The sequence below is a fragment of the Oncorhynchus mykiss genome, chromosome 5, assembly GCF_057628025.1.
Source record: "Oncorhynchus mykiss isolate SJ-2025 chromosome 5, ASM5762802v1, whole genome shotgun sequence".
NCBI lineage: Eukaryota > Metazoa > Chordata > Actinopteri > Salmoniformes > Salmonidae > Oncorhynchus > Oncorhynchus mykiss.
Window position 1 is genome coordinate 6,575,280 of NC_143026.1, and position 14,051 is coordinate 6,589,330.

At 50.2% G+C, this 14,051-nt stretch overlaps 1 protein-coding gene across 4 annotated transcripts in view; it reads right to left on the reverse strand.

Moving 5' to 3' along the window:
• The window catches only part of wdr7 (WD repeat domain 7), a 314,307-nt gene that overhangs the window by 167,678 nt on the left and 132,578 nt on the right, over positions 1-14,051 (reverse strand). For all 4 annotated transcript variants that reach the window (XM_036976656.2, XM_036976659.2, XM_036976658.2 and 1 more), the window contains one exon: positions 7,596-7,712. In XM_036976656.2, the coding sequence (XP_036832551.2) occupies positions 7,596-7,712 (117 nt within the window). The remainder of the gene's footprint in view (positions 1-7,595; positions 7,713-14,051) is intronic.

Genomic DNA, 14,051 nt, shown 5'->3' on the forward strand with positions numbered 1-14,051 from the left:
ATGGAGGAGAGAAGATGGAGAGAAAGGGGGATATGGATGGAGGAGAGAAGATGGAGAAAGAGCCGCAAGAGAAAAAAAAGGGGTGAGGGGAGGGAGGGGTTGCTAAAGGGGGAGGGGCGGAGTGGACAGGGTGTGGCAAGGGCGATGAACTCTGAACTGTGATGTCACAGCTCTCAGAGACAAAGGCACAGGGACCAAGGACACCAAGAACTGTGAACCCTCCTCTTCTTCTCCTCAGTCTATCCCCTGAGAACCTTCCTCTTCCTCTCCTCAGTCTATCCCCTGAGAACCCTCCTCTCCTCAGTCTATCCCTTGAGAACCCTCCTCTTCCTCTCCTCAGTCTATCCCCTGAGAACCCTCCTCTTCCTCTCCTCAGTCTATCCCCTGAGAACCCTCTTCCTCTCCTCAGTCTATCCCCTGAGAACCCTCCTCTTCCTCTCCTCAGTCTATCCCCTGAGAACCCTCCTCTTCCTCTCCTCAGTCTATCCCCTGAGAACCCTCCTCTTCCTCTCCTCAGCCTATCCCCTGAGAACCCTCTTCCTCTCCTCAGTCTATCCCCTGAGAACCCTCCTCTTCCTCTCCTCAGTCTATCCCTTGAGAACCCTCCTCTTCCTCTCCTCAGCCTATCCCTTGAGAACCCTCCTCTTCCTCTCCTGAGTCTATCCCTTGAGAACCCTCCTCTTCCTCTCCTCAGTCTATCCCCTGAGAACCCTCCTCCCATCCTTATTCCCTGTGTATAGATTACATGAGGAGTCATTGATCAGAATACTCAGACATTGACACAATTTAGAAATGCCAAACAAACAAAAGTGTTGAATTATAGGATATAATCTATGCAGCACAATAAAAGCATACTGTTCTGAACAATAAGTAATACACTATCAAGCGTTTGTATGTGATGTAGCTATGCATCTATATGTCCATGTGTACTGGACTGTCATCTTCAGCAGGAAGATCATCCATTCAGGATAAATTGCACTAAATGACCTCCCTGAGCTTCTCCTATCAGGGCTTTCTATTAGATTAGAGGGAGAGGGTAGCATTTCAGCTAAACCAATCATGAGTCCTTAATGACATCAGAGGTGATGGCAGGTTGACCTCTAACCCTCTCTGGCCGGCTGATGCAGAAAGGACCCCAGTCTGATTTGACAGTCCTCTATCCTTTATCAACTGACACCTACAGATAAAGAGAGGGAGAGGAACCTGGTCTAATGTGACAGGCTAGGAGAGGAACCTGGTCTAATGTGACAGGCTTGGAGAGGAACCTGGTCTAATGTGACAGGCTAGGAGAGGGAGAGGAACCTGGTCTAATGTGACAGGCTAGGAGAGGGAGAGGAACCTGGTCTAATGTGACAGGCTAGGAGAGGGAGAGGAACCTGATCTAATGTGACAGGCTAGGAGAGGGAGAGGAACCTGATCTAATGTGACAGGCTAGGAGAGGGAGAGGAACCTGGTCTAATGTGACAGGCTAGGAGAGGGAGAGGAACCTGGTCTAATGTGACAGGCTAGGAGAGGGAGAGGAACCTGGTCTAATGTGACAGGCTAGGAGAGGGAGAGGAACCTGGTCTAATGTGACAGGCTAGGAGAGGGAGAGGAACCTGGTCTAATGTGACAGGCTTGGAGAGGGAGAGGAACCTGGTCTAATGTGACAGGCTAGGAGAGGGAGGGGAACCTGGTCTAATGTGACAGGCTAGGAGAGGGAGAGGAACCTGGTCTAATGTGACAGGCTTGGAGAGGGAGAGGAACCTGGTCTAATGTGACAGGCTTGGAGAGGAACCTGGTCTAATGTGACAGGCTTGGAGAGGGAGAGGAACCTGGTCTAATGTGACAGGCTAGGAGAGGGAGAGGAACCTGGTCTAATGTGACAGGCTAGGAGAGGAACCTGGTCTAATGTGACAGGCTAGGAGAGGAACCTGGTCTAATGTGACAGGCTAGGAGAGGAACCTGGTCTAATGTGACAGGCTAGGAGAGGAACCTGGTCTAATGTGACAGGCTAGGAGAGGAACCTGGTCTAATGTGACAGGCTAGGAGAGGAACCTGGTCTGACAGGCTAGGTCGGATCCCTGGGGGGGGTACTCGAGAAGTCTCATGAGGGGATACTCGAGAAGTCTCATGAGGAGGTACTCGGATCCCTGGGGGGGGGTACTCAGATCCCTGGGGGGGTACTTGAGAAGTCTCATGAGGGGGGACTCGGATCCCTGGGGGGGGGGTACTCAGATCCCTGGGGGGGTACTCGAGAAGTCTCATGAGGGGATACTCGAGAAGTCTCATGAGGAGGTACTCGGATCCCTGGGGGGGGGGGTACTCAGATCCCTGGGGGGGGTACTTGAGAAGTCTCATGAGGGGGGACTCCGGGTAGAGAAAAATTCAGTTGGTGCTGCAGTAGCCAAAAAAAGGTTGGGAACCACAGTACTAGAGAGTATGAGAACGGTCGTAAAGTCACAAGTAGGTCTTATTTGGAATACCAGCGTATTCTACTGAAGAACAACGTGGTGGTGATAAAGAGAACACGCATCAGCTGAGAGTTAATCTGATGTGGACAGCAGGGAGGGAGGAAGAGGGAGTTGGTTCAGTTTGAAGGGGCAGGCTGAGGAGTGTGGGAATGAGAGGAGGAGAAATAAACGTGTGAGGCTTTACGGATTAGAGATGAAAGAGGAGGAGACGTGGAGAGTAGTGGGGAGACACAGCGAGACACGGGGAAGCACAGGGGAGAGTGGGGGGTGGGGTGGGGCGCAGAGGAGGTGCGAGGAGAGGCGCGGGAGGCTTTGCAGTCAGAGTCTAAGCTGATGGCCTTTACCTCTCTCTTTCTCACACACACACACACACACACTGCCCTTCTCTCTGCTTTCTCTTTTCCTCGTCAGATGTGAAGGAGAAACGAGCTCCACAGCTGCCCTCAGAGGAGATGACAGAGAGAGATGAGAAGGGAGAGGAGAAGGGAGATGATAAGAGTGAAGAGGAGAAGGGAGGAGAGAAGAGGAGAGAAGAGGAGAAGAGAGGAGAAGAGAGGAGAAGAGAGGAGAAGAGAGGAGAAGAGAGGAGAAGAGAGGAGAAGAGAAGAGAGGAGAAGAGGAGAGAAGAGGAGAAGGGAGGAGAAAGGAGAGAAGAGGAATGGATGTGACACTCAAATCCCTCAGACAGATGTCTCAAAAGACCAGACAGGCTGGGGCGACCAGACAGACAGGCTGGGGCGACCAGACAGACAGGCTGGGGCGACCAGACAGACAGGCTGGGGCGACCAGACAGACAGGCTGGGGCGACCAGACAGACAGGCTGGGGCGACCAGACAGACAGGCTGGGGCGACCAGACAGACAGGCTGGGGCGACCAGACAGACAGGCTGGGGCGACCAGACAGGCAGGCAGGGGCGACCAGACAGGCAGACAGGCAGGCAGGGGCGACCAGACAGGCAGGCAGGCAGGCAGGGGCGACCAGACAGGCAGGCAGGGGCGACCAGACAGGCAGGCAGGGGCGACCAGACAGGCAGGCAGGGGCGACCAGACAGGCAGGCAGGGGCGAACAGACAGGCAGGCATGGGCGAACAGACAGGCAGACAGGGGGGACCAGACAGGGAGGACCAGACAGGGAGGACCAGACAGGCAGCCAGGGGGGACCAGACAGGCAGCCAGGGGGGACCAGACAGGCAGCCAGGGGGGACCAGACAGGCAGCCAGGGGGGACCAGACAGGCAGCCAGACCTCACTGCGAGGTCCCAGCAATCAGATCACCGCAAGGTCCCAGCAATCAGATCACCGAGAGGCCCCAGCAATCAGATCACTGAGAGGCCCCAGCAATCAGATCACCGAGAGGCCCAGGCAATCAGATCCCCGATAGGCCACAGCAATCAGATCCCCGAGAGGCCACAGCAATCAGATCCCCGAGAGGCCCCAGCAATCAGATCCCCGAGAGGCCCCAGCAATCAGATCCCCGAGAGGCCCCAGCAATCAGATCACCGAGAGGTCCCAGCAATCAGATCACCGAGAAGTCCCAGCAATCAGATGACCGAGAGGTCCCAGCAATCAGATCACCGAGAGGTCCCAGCAATCAGATCACCGAGAGGTCCCAGCAATCAGATGACCGAGAGGTCCCAGCAATCAGATCACCGCGAGGTCCCAGCAATCAGATCACCGCGAGGCCCCAGCAATCGACCTCAAAACAATTTTTTTATGGAATTTCTGTAAGTTGAGTCTGTTGTTACAGCCGGGTGTTAACAATGCACAAAGGGAGTTAATCAGTAAGCGAGCATAGCATTGTAAGCAATCACTGCACGGCTCGACGTTATTGAGAACAAAAATACGCTCTCAGGCCGGGCCGAGCTGGCGGGTCGGCTTGCTGCAGACCAGTCAATACCCCCCAGACATGCTTGACAATTTATCATTTTTCAGCTCTCATTTTTCACATATTGACAAAGTGTTTGTCCATTTCTTACGGCGGTATTACATCTGTTAGCCGGATTACTAAAACAGAGACGGGCTTGCAAGCTATTGTAGATCTCCCTCTCCTCTCCCTCTCCCTCTCCTCTCCCTCTCAGCACTTAAAATAAAACATTTAGTCAGTTTCACAACAGTTAACAGCCTTGATGGCATTTCAATATCAAGCCAAATCCCAGATCTTTAAAGCTAAAGTCACACATTACTTATTTACAGAACAAACTGAGTACATTGAGAAACAGGGCAACCTGGTAGAGTTCGTGACACTGTGAGACAATATCCACACTATCTATTTACTGGGAATGGCTTTGTTACAGCAACACACACACACACACACACACACACACACGGTAAAACATGGTTCAGTTCCACACTGAAAAATCACATCCACACACAACCGCAAGAATCTAAGTCATGAATAGGAAAACTCTGATCATATTTCAACAACAGAACAGAGTATTGCCAGTTAGCCTGAATGGTGCCAGGAAAGCATTTCAGATTTCCACACTCAAAGTAAACCAGAGAGACACACATTTGCCAGACAGTGAAAAGAGAGGTTCCTCCTGCTACTGTCTGGTTCTGTAGCAGTATGGTGGTCTGGGGGGATTATTTATGGGGGGGGGGGGGGTAGAGTAGCCTATATTATTTTAATTTAACTAGGCAAGTCAGTTAAGAACAATGACGGCCGACCCCGGAAGGACGCTGGGCCACGGGACTCCCAATTGGATGTAATACAGCCTGGAATCGAACCACTGTAGACTGTAGATGCAGTACCTTAGACCGCTGTGCCACTCGGGAGCCCACCCCTAGTGAGCTAACACATTTCTCACATTAGTCCACGCCTGGCAGCTTGACTGTGTTCAGTCCAACTGAAACTCCACAGGGTAATGAAGTGACAAGGGGCTGGTCCACAACTAATTACTCCCAGGACCTCTATAAACTGACCCGTGTGTAAAACAGAGAGCGTGGCTAGGCTATCTGCTGGACTCCCCTCTCAGCGTGGCTAGGCTATCTGCTGGACTCCCCTCTCAGCGTGGCTAGGCTATCTGCTGGACTCCCCTCTCAGCGTGGCTAGGCTATCTGCTGGACTCCCCTCTCAGCGTGGCTAGGCTATCTGCTGGACTCCCCTCTCAGCGTGGCTAGGCTATCTGCTGGACTCCCCCCTCTCGTCCTACTCTATAAAGTTGACCAGAGGCCTACGGGTCTGAGACTGTCAGGATAGGCAGTCCAGTAACTGTCATATAACACCAACACTGAACACACTACCAGCCTATCACAACTCTCTGTGACTCAACGCCACCGGCCTATCACAACACTGTGACTCAACGCTACCGGCCCATCACAACGCCACCGGCCCATCACAACCCCATGCCACCGGCCCATCACAACGCAACACCACCGGCCCATCACAACGCAACCGGCCTATCACAACTCTCTGTGACTCAACGCCACCGGCCCATCACAACGCAACCGGCCCATCACAACGCAACGCCACCGGCCCATCACAACGCAACGCCACCGGCCCATCACAACGCAACACCACCGGCCCATCACAACGCAACCGGCCTATCACAACTCTCTGTGACTCAACGCCACCGGCCCATCACAACGCAACCGGCCCATCACAACGCAACGCCACCGGCCCATCACAACGCAACACCACCGGCCCATCACAACGCAACCGGCCTATCACAACTCTCTGTGACTCAACGCCACCGGCCCATCACAACGCAACGCCACCGGCCCATCACAACGCAACGCCACCGGCCTATCACAACGCCACCGGCCTATCACAACGCCACCGGCCCAACGCAACGCCACCGGCCTATCACAACACTGTTACTCAACACTACCGACCTATCATAACTCAACAGTGTGAACTGTGTTACTCTAACTCAGTAATTAGAGTATAGTCATGGAAATCCCATGTGCTTCTTGACAGGCCAATGGCCATGCAAGATACTAACAACTGGACATGCTCCTTATAGGACACATCACTGCACTCCATACTCCTCTGTAAACTGGTCATCTCTGTATACCCGTCGCAAGACCCACCGGTTGATGCTTATTTATAAAAACCCTCTTAGGCCTCACTCCCCCCTATCTGAGATATCTACTGGAGCCCTCATCCTCCACATACAACACCCGTTCTGCCAGTCACATTCTGTTAAAGGTCCCCAAAGCACACACATCCCTGGGTCGCTGCTCTTTTCAGTTCACTGCAGCTAGCGACTGGAATGAGCTGCAACAGACACTCAAACTGGACAGTTTCATCTCAACCTCTTCATTCAAAGACTCAATCATGACAGTTGTGGCTGCTTTGTGTGATGTATTGTTGTCTCTACCTTGTCCTTTGTGCTGTTGTCTGTGCCCAATAATGTTGGGTTGCCACCATGTTGGGTTGATACCATGTTGGGTTGATACCATGTTGGGTTGATACCATGTTGGGTTGATACCATGTTGGGTTGCCACCATGTTGGGTTGATACCATGTTGGGTTGATACCATGTTGGGTTGATACCATGTTGTGTTACCACCATGTTGGGTTGCCACCATGTTGTGTTGCCACCATGTTGGGTTGATACCATGTTGGGTTGATACCATGTTGGGTTACTACCATGTTGGGTTGATACCATGTTGGGTTGATACCATGTTGGGTTACTACCATGCTGCTACCATGCAACAGTCTACAAGGTAATGTGCGTGTCCAGGTAAGAGCTAGGAGTCCTGTAGACAACAGTCTACAAGGTAGTGTTGTGTGTCCAGGTAAGAGCTAGGAGTCCTGTAGACAACAGTCTACGAGGTAGTGTCCAGGTAAGAGCTTGGAGTCCTGTAGACAACAGTCTACAAGGTAGTGTGTGTGTCCAGGTAAGAGCTTGGAGTCCTGTAGACAACAGTCTACAAGGTAGTGTGTGTGTCCAGGTAAGAGCTTGGAGTCCTGTAGACAACAGTCTACAAGGTAGTGTGCGTGTCCAGGTAGTGTGCGTGTCCAGGTAAGAGCTTGGAGTCCTGTAGACAACAGTCTACGAGGTAGTGTGTGTGTCCAGGTAAGAGCTTGGAGTCCTGTAGACAACAGTCTACAAGGTAGTGTTGTGTGTCCAGGTAAGAGCTAGGAGTCCTGTAGACAACAGTCTACAAGGCAGTGTGTTTGTCCAGGTGTTTTCCTACCTGCTATGATGTCATCGTCCGTGACTTCCATCTCTTCGGCAGTGGGGAGCTGTGTTTCCACAGGAAGGGTATCAGGAAGGGGTGGGGACGGCACGGCGGGGTCAGCGGAGGTTCCCGCTGTACAAACACAAATAAACAACACACATCAAGTCAAGAAGACTGTCCAACAACCATTTTTAGCCTGTTAGCTTCAACTTCATTTATTCATTTTAGATTCAGAGAAGGCCACATTCTCCAATGGGTAGACAAAATAAATAACACACACATTATGTTTAGATAGAAATGTGATAAATAACGTTTGATTGGATGGTTGATGTTAATAGATTGAAGAAGGAAAACATTTTCAACTGAAAACTATTTTCATTTGAGAAAAATATCCTCATCATAATTTGCACGGATGTAAAATGTGGAGAAGTCCATTGAGCCATACTACCACGATCGTTCTGGGTGACACAGTCAGAAACTAAGGAATTCAGACAGACACAAAACCCACTAACCTCCTTCCTGCTACAATTAATGTCACTAATTTCCCCTGGTTCCTTTGTGTCCCTTGGTTAAGTATCTCATCAGGCCTTATTGGGGATGGAAGCAACATTACAGTCCCTTCATTAACCTCTTTATCATTACACCTACTTTTATTCTGCCGGTTCATTTAACCCTTATCCTGGATTTACCTTAAAATACGCTTTTCATTACGATCAGGACAGTGAATCAATGGTGCTTAAAGGTGAGAACGAGCTAATCTCTGCTAGCGCTAATTAATGAAGCTAAATGCCCCTCCTCTCCTCCTCCTCCTCTTCATCTCTCTGCTCCTCCCTTTCCTCCTCCTCTCCTCCTCCCCTTCATCTCTCTGCTCCTCCCTTTCCCCCTCCTCCGCCCCTTCATCTCTCTGCTCCTCCCTTTCCCCCTCCTCATCTCTCTGATCCTCCATTTACCCTCCTCCTCCTCCCCTCCATCTCTCTGCTTCTCCCTTTCCCCCTCCTCCTCCTCCTCCTCCTCTTCATCTCTCTGCTCCTCCCTTTCCCCCCTCCTCCTCCTCTCTGCTCCTCCCTTTCCTCCTCTCCATCTCTCTGCTCCTCCATTTCCCCCTCCTCCTCCTCCCCTCCATCTCTCTGCTTCTCCCTTTCCCCCTCCTCCTCTCCATCTTTCTGCTCCTCCCTTTCCTCCTCTCCATCTCTCTGCTCCTCCCTTTCCCCCTCCTCCTTCTCCTCTTCATCTCTGCTCCTCCCTTTCCCCCTCCTCCTCCTCCTCTCCATCTCTGCTCCTCCCTTTCCACCTCCTCCTCTCCATCTCTGCTCCTCCCTTTCCCCCTCCTCCTCCTCCTCTCCATCTCTGCTCCTCCCTTTCCCCCTCCTCCTCCTCCTCTCCATCTCTCTGCTCCTCCCTTTCCTCTTCTCCATCTCTCTGCTCATCCCTTTCCCCCTCCTTCTCAGCACTTGTTAGCAGATCAGAGACAAGCGCCTCTGTTCACTAGGCACAAACAGTAGAAATCCCGTCTGAACTGGGAAAGGTACTACCTGAACATGTACAATGTAGGGTTGCATCCAACTTCTAACACGTTTCAGTTAGGCGTGTCCTAAAGAACACGTTTCAGCTAGGCGTGTCCTAATGAACGCGTTTCAGTTAGGCGTGTCCTAAAGAACGCGTTTCAGTTAGGCGTGTCCTAAAGAACGCGTTTCAGTTAGGCGTGTCCTAAAGAACGCGTTTCAGTTAGGCGTGTCCTAATGAACGCGTTTCAGTTAGGCGTGTCCTAATGAACGCGTTTCAGTTAGGCGTGTCCTAAAGAACGCGTTTCAGTTAGGCGTGTCCTAATGAACGCGTTTCAGTTAGGCGTGTCCTAATGAACGCGTTTCAGTTAGGCGTGTCCTAATGAACGCGTTTTAGTTAGGCGTGTCCTAGTGAACGCGTTTCAGTTAGGCGTGTCCTAGTGAACGCGTTTCAGTTAGGCGTGTCCTAGTGAACGCGTTTCAGTTAGGCGTGTCCTAATGAACGCGTTTCAGTTAGGCGTGTCCTAGTGAACGCGTTTTAGTTAGGCGTGTCCTAGTGAACGCGTTTCAGTTAGGCGTGTCCTAGTGAACGCGTTTCAGTTAGGCGTGTCCTAATGAACGCGTTTCAGTTAGGCGTGTCCTAATGAACGCGTTTCAGTTAGGCGTGTCCTAATGAACGCGTTTCAGTTAGGCGTGTCCTAGTGAACGCGTTTCAGTTAGGCGTGTCCTAGTGAACGCGTTTCAGTTAGGCGTGTCCTAGTGAACGCGTTTCAGTTAGGCGTGTCCTAGTGAACGCGTTTCAGTTAGGAGTGTCCTAGTGAACGCGTTTCAGTTAGGCGTGTCCTAGTGAACGCGTTTCAGTTAGGCGTGTCCTAGTGAACGCGTTTCAGTTAGGCGTGTCCTAAAGAACGCGTTTCAGTTAGGCGTGTCCTAATGAACGCGTTTCAGTTAGGCGTGTCCTAATGAACGCGTTTCAGTTAGGCGTGTCCTAAAGAACGCGTTTCAGTTAGGCGTGTCCTAAAGAACGCGTTTCAGTTAGGCGTGTCCTAATGAACGCGTTTCAGTTAGGCGTGTCCTAATGAACGCGTTTCAGTTAGGCGTGTCCTAATGAACGCGTTTTAGTTAGGCGTGTCCTAGTGAACGCGTTTCAGTTAGGCGTGTCCTAGTGAACGCGTTTTAGTTAGGCGTGTCCTAGTGAACGCGTTTCAGTTAGGCGTGTCCTAATGAACGCGTTTCAGTTAGGCGTGTCCTAGTGAACGCGTTTTAGTTAGGCGTGTCCTAAAGAACGCGTTTCAGTTAGGCGTGTCCTAAAGAACGCGTTTCAGTTAGGCGTGTCCTAATGAACGCGTTTCAGTTAGGCGTGTCCTAATGAACGCGTTTCAGTTAGGCGTGTCCTAATGAACGCGTTTCAGTTAGGCGTGTCCTAGTGAACGCGTTTCAGTTAGGCGTGTCCTAGTGAACGCGTTTCAGTTAGGCGTGTCCTAGTGAGCGCGTTTCAGTTAGGCGTGTCCTAGTGAACGCGTTTCAGTTAGGCGTGTCCTAGTGAACGCGTTTCAGTTAGGCGTGTCCTAGTGAACGCGTTTCAGTTAGGCGTGTCCTAGTGAACGCGTTTCAGTTAGGCGTGTCCTAGTGAACGCGTTTCAGTTAGGCGTGTCCTAGTGAACGCGTTTCAGTTAGGCGTGTCCTAATGAACGCGTTTTAGTTAGGCGTGTCCTAGTGAACGCGTTTCAGTTAGGCGTGTCCTAGTGAACGCGTTTCAGTTAGGCGTGTCCTAGTGAACGCGTTTCAGTTAGGCGTGTCCTAGTGAACGCGTTTCAGTTAGGCGTGTCCTAGTGAACGCGTTTCAGTTAGGCGTGTCCTAGTGAACGCGTTTCAGTTAGGCGTGTCCTAGTGAACGCGTTTCAGTTAGGCGTGTCCTAGTGAACGCGTTTCAGTTAGGCGTGTCCTAATGAACACGTTGTAGCAGGGACAGAACACACAACGGGGGGGGGGGGTGGCACAGTGACGGGAGAACAGTGACGGGGGGGGGGGGGTGGCACAGTGACGGGGGCACAGTGACGGGGGGGTTGGCACAGTGGCCTCCACTCTGCCCTCACCGTAGGGGGAGGGGGGGGGGTCTCATTCTGATTGGCTGGGCATGGCTCTCCAGTGGGTGGACCTATGCCCTCCTAGGCCCCGGCCCAGTCATGTGAAATCCATAGATTAGGGCCTAATTGAATTAATTTCAATTGACTGATTTCTTAAAATGAACTGTAAACTCAGTAAAAATCTTTGTAATTGTTGCATGTTGCGTTTATATTGTTGCCCAGTGTACTGTAGTTGTTGTTGGGTTACTGGGTTGGGTTACGGGGCGGCAGGGTAGCCTAGTGGTTAGAGCGTTGGACTAGTAACCGGAAGGTTGCGAGTTCAAACCCCCGAGCTGACAAGGTACAAATCTGTCGTTCTGCCCCTGAACAGGCAGTTAACCCACTGTTCCCAGGCCGTCATTGAAAATAAGAATTTGTTCTTAACTGACTTGCCTGGTTAAATAAAGGTAAAATAAAAATAAAAAAAAACTGGGTAATGTCATGGATGTTGGTTGTTTTTTTAAATGACTGATTCAATGATGTTACATGTTTCTTGAATTTCTATGTTGTGAGACTTCTTTAAATGGAATATTTTTTTTACATATATAATCAAAATAGGTTCATATAAATTCCTCAAATCTTGTATGGCTAATTCTTGTGGCTTTGTTGTGCTTAAATAATTCCACACGTCGCAGAGTGGAGGCCTACTGTGAGGCCAGAGAGGAGAGGAGGCAGAACTGATTTCGGTCAATTGCGTTTAGAATTTCATCAGTCGTCTTATTGGTTAAAAAAAATATATATTTATTGCGTTTCAGTGTACGTTTCTACTGTTTGAGTTTCTAAGTATTCATATCGTAGCTCTGGGTTATTTTGCTGTTTATGTTTTTCACTTGACGTTCGTCTCAGGTGTTTTCCAATTGTTTTACATTCGTCATCAAAGCATTTTATTTATTTAGAAACTTTCTGTTTTCTTGTTTTGCATTTCTTTGGTTCTCTCAGATTTGCTTTCAAATGTTGCTATTTGGAAAATACAATTAATGTCTCTGTTAGCCGAATGGATACCTCCTTTAAAATGGTTTCGGGAAGTTATTGAAGACCTGAACAGAGTTCATCATTTCATTTGGAGTTTAATGTTTCAGTGAAATTCTGTTGCAACTGCCTTCATTTAGCCAGACCTCAGGAAGAGTAGGTTTTGCCTTGGCAGCAGCCAATGGGGATCCATAATAAATATGTTTGGAGCCCATCTGTACGATTGGTTCAGTTTGTACTATTTAATGGATAGTTAAATAAAAATAAATTTAAAAAAAATCCTTACTGCTGGTTAATTTGTTCAGAAACACGTTGATCTGACTGTGGTGGCTAATGGAGGGGGGGGGGGGGGGGGGTCCACGTCAGTGATGACATAATCGACTACACTTGTCCCAAGAGCTGAGCAGTAAGTGAACCGACCTAAAAAGAGTCCCCTCTGACTCTATCATTAAGCCTGTGCAGGCCTAACGCTCGACAGAGATGCACTAACTCCTTCCTCTTTTTGTTCAGGACTGTTTCCATTATTTATAAATAGGGCCAGTGTACAAGGAGGGGTGTTCAAATATGTGGTGGTTACCTCCCTCATCAGTGTCGTCAGGCTCAGAACCTGATATCACATTGAAATCTCCACAAAGAACTTTAACCCCCCATCACCCCCCATTTCATTCAGCGCTAAATCCTGCTTATGCCAAATTATGATTCTGAGTCCCGGGCCCATTCTCCCCCTCTCTCAGCCACGGTCTCTCCCCCTCTCTCAGCCACGGTCTCTCCCCCTCTCTCAGCCACGGTCTCTCCCCCTCTCTCAGCCACGGTCTCTCCCCCTCTCTCAGCCACGGTCTCTCCCCCTCTCTCAGCCACGGTCTCTCCCTCTCTCTCAGCCACGGTCTCTCCCTCTCTCTCAGCCACGGTCTCTCCCTCTCTCTCAGCCACGGTCTCTCCCTCTCTCTCAGCCACGGTCTCTCCCTCTCTCTCAGCCACGGTCTCTCCCTCTCTCTCAGCCACGGTCTCTCCCTCTCTCTCAGCCACGGTCTCTCCCTCTCTCTCAGCCACGGTCTCTCCCTCTCTCTCAGCCACGGTCTCTCCCTCTCTCAGCCACGGTGTCTCTCTCTAAGTCTAGACTGTGTTGCTGCTGCCCTGACACATATGTTCAACACCCCCACCTGAATTAGGGATGGCGTTGAGTTGGAGGGTCATTGACGAAACCGCTCATCTCTCCGTTCTGCCTCTCTCTGATGCAGTAGGCAACCAGACCCAATATTGACGATGTAAAATCAAGTGTTCCCATCAAATATTATGCCGAGGCTGGTGGGGCAGTTGATATTTAAATGAGGTAACTAGCTACACACACTTCACTGGTGACCACATCACATACATGTTTGGGGAGGGGGTGAACGTGAAGACTTCACTATGACATGGGGGCAGTGGGTTCAGAACAACAATGACAAAAACTGTGTATGTATTTATACACTCACACACACACCGTACCAGTTAAAAGTGTAGACACCGTCTCATTAAAATGTTTTTATTTGTACGATTACTTACATTTTTGAAGACATCAAAACTATGAAATAACACATATGGAATCATGAAGTAACCAAGAAAGTGTTAAACAAATCAAAATGTAATATTTGAGATTCTTCAAAGTAGCCCCCCTTTGCCTTGATGACAGCTTTGCACACACTTGGCTTTCTCTCAACCAGCTTCACCTGGAATGCTTTTCCAATAGTCTTGAAGGAGTTCCAACATACGCTGAGTACTTGTTGGCTGCTTTTCCTTCACTCTGTGGTCCAACTTATCCCAAACCATCTCAATTGGGTTGAGGTCAGGTGATTGTGGAGGCCAGGTTATCTGATGCAGCACTCCATCACTTTCCT